Source organism: Bufo gargarizans, chromosome 8, assembly GCF_014858855.1.
Source record: "Bufo gargarizans isolate SCDJY-AF-19 chromosome 8, ASM1485885v1, whole genome shotgun sequence".
Classification (NCBI taxonomy): Eukaryota; Metazoa; Chordata; class Amphibia; order Anura; family Bufonidae; genus Bufo; species Bufo gargarizans.
Window position 1 is genome coordinate 28,536,662 of NC_058087.1, and position 12,767 is coordinate 28,549,428.

General features: G+C 47.7%; 1 protein-coding gene across 1 annotated transcript in view; it reads left to right on the top strand.

The window, feature by feature from the left end:
* The window catches only part of SPEG (striated muscle enriched protein kinase), a 218,311-nt gene that overhangs the window by 129,035 nt on the left and 76,509 nt on the right, over positions 1-12,767 (top strand). The window contains 7 exon segments of the mRNA XM_044303636.1: positions 3,235-3,393; positions 3,589-3,778; positions 4,358-4,587; positions 4,855-4,974; positions 5,703-5,807; positions 7,240-7,446; positions 7,529-7,652. Coding sequence (XP_044159571.1) covers positions 3,235-3,393; positions 3,589-3,778; positions 4,358-4,587; positions 4,855-4,974; positions 5,703-5,807; positions 7,240-7,446; positions 7,529-7,652 — 1,135 coding nt within the window.

Here is a 12,767-nt window from a genome sequence, read left to right on the forward strand (position 1 = left end):
AGTCACTGTGTACATACATTACATTACTTACCCTGTACTGATCCTGAGTTACATCCTGTATTATACTCCAGAGCTGCACTCACTATTCTGCTGGTGCAGTCACTGTGTACATACATTACATTACTTATCCTGTACTGATCCTGAGTTACATCCTGTATTATACTCCAGAGCTGCACTCACTGTTCTGCTGGTGCAGTCACTGTGTACATACATTACATTACTTATCCTGTATTGATCCTGAGTTACATCCTGTATTATACTCCAGAGCTGCACTTACTATTCTGCTGGTGCAGTCACTGTGCACATACATTACTTATCCTGTACTGATCCTGAGTTACATCCTGTATTATACTCCAGAGCTGCACTCACTATTCTGATGGTGGAGTCACTGTGTACATACATTACTTATCCTGTACTGATCCTGAGTTACATCCTGTATTATACTCCAGAGCTGCACTCACTATTCTGCTGGTGCAGTCACTGTGTACATACATTACATTACTTATCCTGTACTGATCCTGAGTTACATCCTGTATTATACTCCAGAGCTGCACTCACTATTCTGCTGGTGCAGTCACCGTGTACATACATTACATTACTTATCCTGCACTGATCCTGGGTTACATCCTGTATTATACTCCAGAGCTGCACTCACTATTCTGCTGGTGCAGTCACTGTATACATACATTACTTATCCTGTACTGATCCTGGGTTACATCCTGTATTCTACTCCAGAGCTGTACTCACTATTCTGCTGGTGCAGTGACTGTGCACATACATTACTTATCCTGTACTGATCCTGAGTTACATCCTGTATTATACTCCAGAGCTGCTCTCACTATTCTGCTGGTGCAGTCACTGTGTACATACATTACTTACCCTGTACTGATCCTGAGTTACATCCTGTATTATACTCCAGAGCTGCACTTACTATTCTGCTGGTGCAGTCACTGTGCACATACATTACATTACTTACCCTGTACTGATCCTGAGTTACATCCTGTATTATACTCCAGAGCTGCACTTACTATTCTGCTGGTGCAGTCACTGTGTACATACATTACATTACTTACCCTGTACTGATCCTGAGTTACATCCTGTATTATACTCCAGAGCTGCACTCACTATTCTGCTGGTGCAGTCACTGTGTACATACATTACATTACTTATCCTGTACTGATCCTGAGTTACATCCTGTATTATACTCCAGAGCTGCACTCACTGTTCTGCTGGTGCAGTCACTGTGTACATACATTACATTACTTATCCTGTATTGATCCTGAGTTACATCCTGTATTATACTCCAGAGCTGCACTCACTATTCTGCTGGTGCAGTCACTGTGCACATACATTACTTATCCTGTACTGATCCTGAGTTACATCCTGTATTATACTCCAGAGCTGCACTCACTATTCTGATGGTGGAGTCACTGTGTACATACATTACTTATCCTGTACTGATCCTGAGTTACATCCTGTATTATACTCCAGAGCTGCACTCACTATTCTGCTGGTGCAGTCACTGTGTACATACATTACATTACTTATCCTGTACTGATCCTGAGTTACATCCTGTATTATACTCCAGAGCTGCACTCACTATTCTGCTGGTGCAGTCACCGTGTACATACATTACATTACTTATCCTGCACTGATCCTGGGTTACATCCTGTATTATACTCCAGAGCTGCACTCACTATTCTGCTGGTGCAGTCACTGTGTACATACATTACATTACTTATCCTGTACTGATCCTCAGTTACATCCTGCATTATACTCCAGAGCTGCATTCATACATTTGTATTTCAACAGACTTCAGAGCTGAAATATAGAAACATCCCAGGCTTGTTATGTGCAGTGATCTGATGCAGGAAAAATCAAGTGCCCATGCTGCATTACAGGAGCTCGGCCATGTTGTCAGGAGGGCATCCATTGACAACTTGCTGACTGTTTCAATACTGAAATAACAACCAAAAAATCTAACACACATAAATGATGAATAAATATATCTTTATTATTACAAAATAATTCATTAAAGTATCAAATATAAAAACAGCAATGTTGGAGGTACTGATCAGCACAGGTGTGCCACAGAGCTACTCCCAGTACAAAGAGACAGTAGGCACTGGTAGGTATCATGGGACATATTACACATTATAATCCAGGCCGTTTTGTCCCATAAGTAGCTGCCACACCACGTCACTAATTGCGTCAAATGTCCTGCAGATTAGTTACACTGTTATTAGCGCATACACCGGGAACAAGCGTCCGCAATATACGCACCACAGTACAAGTCAAATTACCGAGGCAATACTCTTACCAATGATGCATGTGCGAAAAAGCTATGAGACACATTGTCCCACAGGTAATTGCCACACCATGTCGCTAATTGTATGTAGTGTCATGCAAATTGGTTGTACAGCTGTAAGCGTATACAAAGGGAACAAACGCCCTCAACTTGCATCCACAGTGTAAGTCTAATCCAGAAGGTGATACCCTCAACAATTGTCATACAGACCGGGAGAGTGACAAGGCACAGCAACCCCAACGCAGGCTTCACCTAGGCTTCTTCCTGGGGGCGCGTCTACACAGCCCAAATAATGAATTATTTTGTAATAATAAAGATATATTTATTCATCATTTATGTTTGTTAGATTTTTTGGTTGTTATTGATGTGGTGTAGCACACATTTAGGTTTGGTAGTCTGTCTACTTGTTGTTGGTTTTACAGTTGAAATACTGAACAGCAACATTTTGAATGCAAAGTATTTACAAAGATACTCAACTTTTTATGTCGATTATATCTGTATATGAGTTATTAGATGGTGATTAGAGGTACTTATACCATTTAAATACTTTTTGGGCAGCATGTTATGTCTATGGCACCTTGGAGTGGTCCACTTCTCTCAAGTTGCTATAAATTCCATTAAGCCATTTATGTATTATGTGTGTTTCTTACAAAGCTGAGTGCTAGCCAATATGCCTAAAAAGTAAAGCTGCCCTTAGACGCGGGTGTACACAGAAATTATGGTACCCCACAGCACCGCTCTCTAATAAAGTATATAAATCTGGCGACCTCCAGTCACCACTAGGTGGAGCTCACTACACTACTAGCATGGAACTCAGTTGGAACAATCTGAATCTGTTTGCAGTGATCTCCCCCTAGTGGTAGCTGCAGGTCCTGCTATGAACCAATATCTCAAGCTTTCTTCTTTTCTTGACGCCTCCTTACCAGACGAGCTGACGTGCAGTGCTGTGCTGACAGTGCACCCCTCGCTGGCTCCTCTCTTTACCAGGAAAATGTCAGACCGAGATGTAATCGAGGGTCGCACTGCCCGGATGGATTGTAAGATCAGTGGCACACCTCCACCTGCAGTCACGTGGACACATGATGGTGAGTGTTCTCCAAGCTTAGCTCATATGAATGCAATACAAATGATATAATCAGAGCTTTGGGCCATTGGTGTCCTCAGTCTTGTTTGTTGCCATGTCTTCGCTGAATAAAGTGGTTCCTAAAGGAAGCGAAATGTATCAAAAATGATAAAGATTCGCGATTCCATGATCTTTCGCTTTCATTCTACCATTTCAGGTCGTGCAGTGGAAGAGAGCGAGTCCGTGCATATCTTAAAAGAGAGAGGATATCACACTCTGCTAATCACCCAGGTGTCAAGCGAGGATGAGGGTCAATATACCGTCATTGCCCGCAATCAACACGGGGAAGCTGAATGCTCCTCAGAGCTGTATGTGGAGGAGCCCAGACTTGGCACCTCATCTCACATGTAAGGCAATCCAGCTAACCTATACTATAGTTCAAAAAGCTTCTAGAATCAGCGGTTACCGTTTTGTGTATACAGCTCGGATGCATCTCTATGGTTACAGACTGCAAACAGACCCTGTGTAGTCTGATTCTGCAAACAGCAATCTTCTCTATCATTTGCCTTTCTAAATATACAGTAGAAAAGGTGGCAGATGGAAGAGAGTAAGATGTGACTGCAGACTACACACAAGGTTTGTTTGTAGTCTGTTACCATAGAGACACATAGCTCTGCATGGAAACTAACAAAACGTAACGGTTAGACCATACTTCATCAAGATGGTATGCAAAGTTGCATCATTCTTTTCTTTAAAATGCTTTGGAGAATTAAAAAAAACTGTTACAAAAGTGTAAATACCCTTTAGGGTGGAAGTTTCCAGTAAGCTCCTAAGCTCCCTCTAGTGGTGGCTGCAGTCAGACAGAATGTAGCAGACTTGGAGTTCCTCAAACCATTATTAAGATATATAAAATAAATAGACATAGAACATAGGACGCACACAGTGAACAGCCACTCTCTGCCCTCCTAATCCTATATTTCATTTAGATCCAAGCTTGAAAAGATGCCTTCCATTCCAGAAGAACCCGAGGTACAAGAAATGGAGGTAGAGGGGGTGCTCATGCCTGATTTCCTGCGCCCCCTACAAGACTTAGACGTGGTGGAGTCTCGTGAAGTGCAGCTAGAGTGTCAGGTCACTGGCTTACCATATCCCGCTATCACCTGGTATCACAATGGACAGAAGATCCAGAGCACGGACGACCGCAGGATGACCCAATGTAAGGAAAGTGTGAGATGCAGGTCACATATATGGAAGGACACAAAACCTAACATCTGTCTTCCCTTTAGTGCTGGGTAGTTAGATCACATCTATTGCTACTTGCTATTAGCCCACTAATTCCTGCTCAGCATATGTTCCTCTAGCACAGCAGGAACTCACAGCACAATTTCATGTCAGCCAACCTCCGCAATGCAGCTGCGAACATATGACACGTTGATTGGTGCAGGCGAGATTATCAATACTTATGTCTTGCATTTCCTTGCAGATAAAGACATTCACCGTCTGGTGTTCCCGTCGGTCAGCCATTCACATGCTGGGGTCTACAAGAGTGTGATTTCCAACAAGGTGGGCAAAGCCGCTTGCTATGCCCACCTATACGTCACAGGTAAGAATTTTATGATTTTAGGAAATGTCCGGGGCTGCCAACTTGATTGATTATATTGAAGTCGGAGGAGAAGCTAGATACTTCTTCTCATCGATGTCACCAATGAACTACATTATTGCCTACTCCTTGGTTTCCAACAAACCAATATACAGTAATCTTATAAGCTATGAACTGAAATGAAGGGAAGAGAGGATTAAGGGTTCAAAGAGGGAGAAAGAAAACCCTCAGATTGGGTGACAGAAAAATGATCCCCATGACAGCTAATATGGCTGACCCTGGTAACTGCCAGCTAGATACTTCCTGTCCCAGGAGTAGAAGTCAGGAGGAATCTGAAGCTGAGCTTACTAAAGGGCAAAATCAACAGGGAAAATGATTGGATCAGATCTGTTACATGGAATTCTAATTTGTGGCTTCCGAGTTCTGACACAATTTATCAATTTGGACCAACTGCAGCATGGGGGCTCAGTGGTTAGCACTAGTGCCTTGCAGCGCTGGGGTTCTAGGTTCAAACCTGACCAAGGAGAACATCTGCATGGAGTTTTTATGTTGTCTTCATATTTACGTGAGTTTCCCCTGCTTTCCTCCCACATGCCAAAGACATACTGATAGGGAACTAAGATTGTGAGCCCCATTGGGGAGAGAGGATGATAATGTCTGTAGAGCGCTGAGGAATCTGTAAGTGAATACAATTAATAAATAAAACATAAACTTGTCCCTTACTTCTACAGATATGGTGCCCACCCCACCAGATGGTCCTCCTATAATTGTCTCTGTAACTGGGAAAGTAGTGAAGCTCAGATGGAATCCCCCAAAAAGACTGGATCCTGCCATAGGTATAATTGTCTAATCATAATATCCTGATTGCCTGCATCCACCACTAGGGGGAGCATAATGTATACTGTTCTGTCATTGATACCAGAGCATATAAAGCCATGCATTAAAGGGGTTGCCCAACTTAAAAAAATAATATTTGTAAAATGCAGGGAAGATGCTACATTCATTACATTACTTATCCTGTACTGATCCTGAGTTACCTCCTGTATTATACTCCAGAGCTGCACTCACTATTCTGCTGGTGCAGTCACTGTGTACATACATTACATTACTTATCCTGTACTGATCCTAAGTTACATCCTGTATTATACTCCAGAGCTGCACTCGCTATTCTGCTGGTGCAGTCACTGTGTACATACATTACTTGTCCTGTACTGATCCTGAGTTACATCCTGTATTATACTCCAGAGCTGCACTCACTATTCTGCAGGTGCAGTCACTGTGTACATACATTACATTACTTACCCTGTACTGATCCTGAGTTACATCCTGTATATTACTCCAGAGCAGCACTCACTATTCTGCAGGTGCAGTCACTGTGTACATACATTACATTACTTACCCTGTACTGATCCTGAGTTACATCCTGTATATTACTCCAGAGCTGCACTCACTATTCTGCTGGTGCAGTCACTGTGTACATACATTACATTACTTATCCTGTACTGATCCTGAGTTACATCCTGTATTATACTCTAGAGCTGCACTCACTATTCTGCTGGTGGAGTCACTGTGTACATACATTACTTATCCTGTACTGATCCTGAGTAACATCCTGTATTATACTCCAGAGCTTCACTCACTATTCTGCTGGTGGAGTCACTGTGTACATACATTACATTACTTATCCTGTACTAATCCTGAGTTACATCCTGTATTATACTCCAGAGCTGCACTCACTATTCTGCTGGTGCAGTCACTGTGTACATACATTACATTACTTATCCTGTACTAATCCTGAGTTACATCCTGTATTATACTCCAGAGCTGCACTCACTATTCTGCTGGTGCAGTCACTGTGTACATACATTACTTATCCTGTACTGATCCTGAGTTACATCCTGTATTATACCCCAGAGCTGCACTCACTATTCTGCTGGTGCAGTCACTGTGTACATACATTACTTATCCTGTACTGATCCTGAGTTACATCCTGTATTATACTCCAGAGCTGCACTCACTATTCTGCAGATTTCAGAGCTAAAAAGTTCCAGCATCCTCTGCCTGTTCAGTGTCTCCACAGAGCTTTTTTTTGGAGAAGTGTCATCTGTACACCAGACCCTGTATAGTAATTTGACATAGGAAAAACTAACTGCCCCTGCCCTATAGGAGCTCAGCACGGCTGCTTGTCAATCAGGGTTCTCCGAACATGCTTGCTGACTGTTTCCAACAACAAGCATACACTTCATCCTGTCTTTTTTGTCTTCCCAGATTTGGCTCAGCTCACATACTCGGTGCAGCAGCAGGCCGTGGGCTCTCCCCAGTGGACGGTCATTGCTAGTAACCTGAAGGAGACCAGCTATAGCATCAAGTCATTAACTAAAGGTTATCAATACCTATTTCGTGTGGTCACACACACTGCCACGTCACACAGCAAACCTTCCCCGCCCAGCGACATCACCAAACTCCTAGACAGAGGTGAGGAGAAGAAGTCCGGGACTGTCATGCATTTAATAGTGTCTTCAGGTTGATCAGTGATCTCTGTGACTTTGTGTTACAGGTCCCTATCTTCGGGAGGCGCCAGTCATCACCGATCGCCCTGAGCTCCTGTACATGGTAGAGAATCAACTATTGTGCGTCACTGTGACACTGAACCACGTTGTTGCCACAGTCACCTGGAGGAGGTAACAACTGCTGCAGTGCAGAGCTGTACAGTGCATGCGCTATGATACGATATGGGCCTTTTTATGTGGCAGAGGGGCCTTTAGGCCATCTCAGGCACCAGAGCCCAGGTGGGACTGCTACCTGTGCACCCCCTGAAGCTACACCTCTGCTGACCATGACATTCTTTGATTTGTCTTCATAATGTGTATTATGATCTTCCTTAAAGGGAACCTGCCAGGAGATTCATGCTGCTAAAACCAAGGGTGACAATAACTAGTGACAGATCCTGTAAAGAAATAGGTTGGGCGCCACACAAATATCAGGCAGACATATAGCCAAGTTAGGTTATATCACCGAAAATTTTATATATCATACATGTTGGTAAGGCTGAGGTTCAGCCTGCATTTGTGGGAGGGGCTTGAGCCTTCTTAAACCCCCCCTACCTCATCACAGTGGGCGTTCCGGTTCTTGGTGATTCACTTGCTATTGTTCGTGTGTCTCCTGGTACCTACGGTCGCCTCGTGCAGAGTTTTGTCTCTTCTGGTGGTAAGTAGGGGGTTTCTTTCGCAGGGTCCTTCCCGCCGGCTCCTTCCCGCCGCCTCATTCTACGGGTGCGTTCCAGCGTGGAACGCACGCGCTTCCGGCTCCCCTCCACCGCCTATCTCCCTGTTTGCCTGGCGGCGTGGTGAGGGGGAGCGCACCCGGTGGCTGGCACGGCTCTTCCATGCCGGGGTGGTGCTCGCTTGTCTGGCAGGCTCGCCTCTTCCCACGGAGGCGTGCCTTCCAGTGTGCCGGTACCCGGCTGCTCCACGGGCTTCCGACGGCGGGCGGCCCGGGGATGAGTCTGCACACCCCGGCGTCTCCCCGACACTACTTCCGGGCCACTGGTGACGTCACCCGCCCCCCCCTTCCCCCCCCCCGGCTGGTCTCCCTGGCTGCAAGGTCGGCTTGCGTTCCACGTGGAGCGCGGGCGGCCGGGCGGCCGGGCCGGCCGGGGAGGGGAGAGAAGGGGGGGGGGGGTGGAGAGAGAGAGAGGGGGGACAGTTCTCCTGGGGTCTGTACGGTCCTGGCCCACAGGGCAGGGCCCTGGGCAGATCGCCCTTTGATTGTTCTAAACCTGCTATCAGTGCAAAAAAAAAAAAAAAAATAAATAAAATATAAAACAAACGTTTTTCAACCAAACCCGCCGTATATAAACTGTAATGATACGAACCGCCATATAGGAATAAATAGGTTAGAAATTAAACCACCATAGAAAATCAATACTATTCAACTGCCATATGAAAAAAAAAAAAAAAAAAAAAAAAAGGGAAAGAAGATGATTCACAGACAAACCCGCCATATGGTTAAAAAAAAAAAAAAAAAAAAAAAAAAAAGGGGTTTAAATTTACTGGAAACCCGCCTTGTGGTAAAAAAGAAGAAAAAAAAAGAAAAAAGGGGAAATTAGGTACTGGAAACCCGCCATATAGTAAAAAAAAAATAGAATAAAATTTAATAAATAATGTTAAATTCAGGGTCCACGTGGGACCAGTCTGGCTCCTTCCCACTTCGCTCAGCAGGTCACATCTGAGGGGTCTGGTTTCCCTGGTTCGCCCAGGCTATCATGTTTTGTCAGGTCACCAGGTCATTGTCTGCCGGTTACAGTCAGGTGGCCGCTCACGGTTGGTGGCGCCCCCTCCTCCCCTGGTACGCTCAGGGCTCGGCTCACTCCTGGTACGCCCAGGTCTTCACGTTTCTTGTCTCACACACGGGTTCACGCACCTGTCCTTCGGCTCAAGGTCTCCTTAGGCGGCCATCTTCGGCTTCTCCCCTGGGCTTCCTTGCTGTCCGTAAATCCGAAGTTCATGGCTTACCACTGCCCTTCGCGGGCCGCTGCTTCGCGCAGCCTCCATTTTCAGGGCTACGCGCCTTCTCTCCTGTCAAACCGCCTGGTTCGCCCAGACGGCTCTCTTCGGTCAGGTGTCCGATCCGATGCGCTCGGATGGTCACTTGGCCTTAGGGTGGGCCCCAGCCTGGCCAGTTCGCCTGGTTGGGGGACACCCATGGCCTCTGCACTTTCAAATGTTTCGCCTGTTGCTTTATTTACAGGAGTTTTGTTCCCAGTTCTCCGTTCCTTTTTTCGGCCCTGTTAAGGTAAGTTCGTGCTGGCACCACCTCGGTCCCAATCCAGTCATAGCCATGCGTTAATTACCTTCGTCTGTTCGGCTAGGCCAGGTTCGTCGGAACCATCTTGCGAATTCCGTTACCGGTACGTGTCTCTCTGTCGTGCACCAATTTAATCTCCAAGTACGTTATCACCTTCGTTTTTTTTTTTTTTTTCTCTCCCTTCCCTTTCTCCCTTTATTTGTCATGCCTTATATTTTTTAGCTGCTCTGCCATGTCTCGAGCCTCGGATATGGAGGACGGCCTTTCCATCTCCGGCTCGATCGCATCAAGCCAAGCGGGTCCCTCGTCCCTTCGGAGCTGGACCATCCCAAAGCTATTGGCCGAGTTAAACCGGAGGGGCATTCCACACCCGGCCACCGCAAGAAAGGCAGAGTTATATAAACTGCTTATGACCAGCCCTAGCGCCACGGCCGTGCAACCGGAGGCGTCGGCCATCCAGTTGTCCCTGGTGCAGCTGCAGGCGACCCTGAATTCCCTGGTGGACTCGGTAGCGGACGTTCGGGCTAGAGTTTCGGAGCTTGAAGCCCGGCCACCCGTGGTACCCCCGGCTCCCGTTCCGCTGATGACCCCATCTACATCAGGCTGGCTGGCTACAGGTACGCCAAGACCCATTCCACAGGTGTCCCCCTCTCACTTCATCCCTGATAACCTTAAAAGAGACATCCTGGAGGGGAAAGATGTCAATTTGGCATCAATCCTCATTGCCGCTCAAGATGTGCCCGAGATCGGGTCATCAACTGTGGTGATGTGTCGGTGGTCCTTCGGGCCAAGGATTCACGGCTCAACCGCAAGTTGTCCATCCCGGAATTTGTCCTGGCCTTCAGCCTCTTCAGGGAAATCGTTTGCACCGCACAGCCAGAGAGAAGAGAGGAGCTGGACAGCTATTTGTACCTAGTCACTGACTTGGGGCACAAATACGGTGGGTCGGCCTTCTATGACTACCACCGTTCCTTTGCAGCTAAGGCGGCGGCAGCCCTGGCCCAGTTCCAGTATGTCACCAGCTGGTCCTTGATTGACACCGAACTTTTCTGCCGTCACTTCGCTGGCCTCAGGGCTCCCAACTGTGCGACATGTCAGTCGATTTTCCACTCCTCTGAATGGTGCCCCAATACCGCGCACCCGTCTCAGGACAGGCCCATCCTGGGGACCTCTGGATCATTTCCTTCCAACCCCTCCACAGACAAGCTCGGCAGACCCATTGTCTACCTGGGGAAGAGCCAGGTCTGCAATAACTTTAATTCAGGGGGGTGCTCTTATGCCAGCTGCCGATCGCTCCATGTCTGGGCCCACCCACAGTCCGCCTGCCCAAAGAAGTCTTCCAAGGGTTCCTGACTAGCGGACATCAACGTGGACCTCTTGGCGGCACTCCTTCGCGATCACCACGATCAAAACTTCGTGGCGTTCTTGTTGGCAGGCTTCCGCAAGGGGTTCCACACAGGGCTCATCGCTCTGCCACAGGTGCCCTGGGAGGGCAAGAATCTGCTGTCCGCCACCCTGGACCCACCGGCAACTAGCGAATTGCTCCAGTCGGAGGTATCCAAGGGATTCCTCATAGGCCCATTCCCACGCATCCCGTTTTCCTCATGGCGCATTAACCCCATCGGCCTGGTAGCAAAGAAGAACACCAATAAAAAAAGATTAATTTATGATCTGTCCGCCCCTCATGTGTCCGGTGTTCCAAGCCTCAATTCTCTGATCCCCTCAGAAGAATTTTCCATGCGTTATTCCTCGGTGGACGACGCCATCCAGGCCATCCTGTCGCATGGTAGGGGCGCTTGGCTGGCAAAAGTTGACATTGCAGATGCGTTTAAACTCCTTCCTATCCTGCCGCAGTTATGGCAGTTCTACGGTATTGAGTGGGCCGGCCAGTATTTTTTCGCCAACAGGCTCACGTTTGGATCCAAGAGTAGCCCGTGGTTATTCGACCAGCTGGCCAAGGCGCTACATTGGATCCTGATCCATCACGGGGGCCTCCGGTCGGTCATTCACTACCTTGACGATTTTCTTGTTGTCGAGGATCCACAGGGCGGGTCCGGCATACTTTCCGTCCTCCTCGAATTGTTTGCCAGTCTGGCTGTTCCGGTCGCGGAGTCTAAGACTGAGGGTCCGGCCACGAGGGTATCATTCTTGGGCATCGTCCTGGATTCGGTTCTGTTGCAAGCCAGCCTACCAGAGGAGAAACTCGCTCAGTGTCGGGAGGTCATTTCCCATGCGGCAGCCACGGGATGCCTCACTAGAGTCGAGTTGCAGTCTCTTCTGGGGCGGCTCAACTTTGCCTCCAGGATTATGCCCCAGGGGAGAACCTTCGTGTCAAGGCTACTCCAGCTTCTTCCCTCGGCACCCGAACAGGACAGCATCATCCGTTTGGACGGCCAGGCCATGGCGGACCTGGCTATGTGGGAGTTGTTCCTGTCCCGGTGGAACGGTGTCTCCTTTTTCGTGTCACCTTGGTCTTCCTCCTGCCCGACTATTTTTTCAGACGCAGCGGCATCTTGCGGCTACGCTGCCATTTGGGGTTCCCAGTGGCTAGCGGATCGTTGGCCCAGCGCCATCTTAGAGGAGGCTGAATCCATCCGCACCTCCTCTTTGTTGGAGTTATACCCCATTGTGGCAGCGGCTCAGGCTTGGGGCCACCTCTGGGCCAACTTGCCGGTGATGTTTGTGACAGATAACCAGGCCTTGGTCGACATATTGGCCAAGGGCAGGGCCAAGTCCCCCAAAATCAAGGCGCTGTTGCGCCAGCTGGTTTGGCTGGCCCTGTCACATAACTTCCACGTGCATTGTAGCCACATCCCGGGGGAGAAGAATATATAGCAGCCGACGCGCTGTCCAGATTTAATTTCGAACTTTTCTTCCAGGTAATGCCGGAGGCCGAGCCACACAGATTTCCCACCCCGCCCTTCAGTTCCCTGACAATGGACTAAGCATACTCATCGCGTCAGCAAGGGACCTGGCGCAGCAGTCCCTTG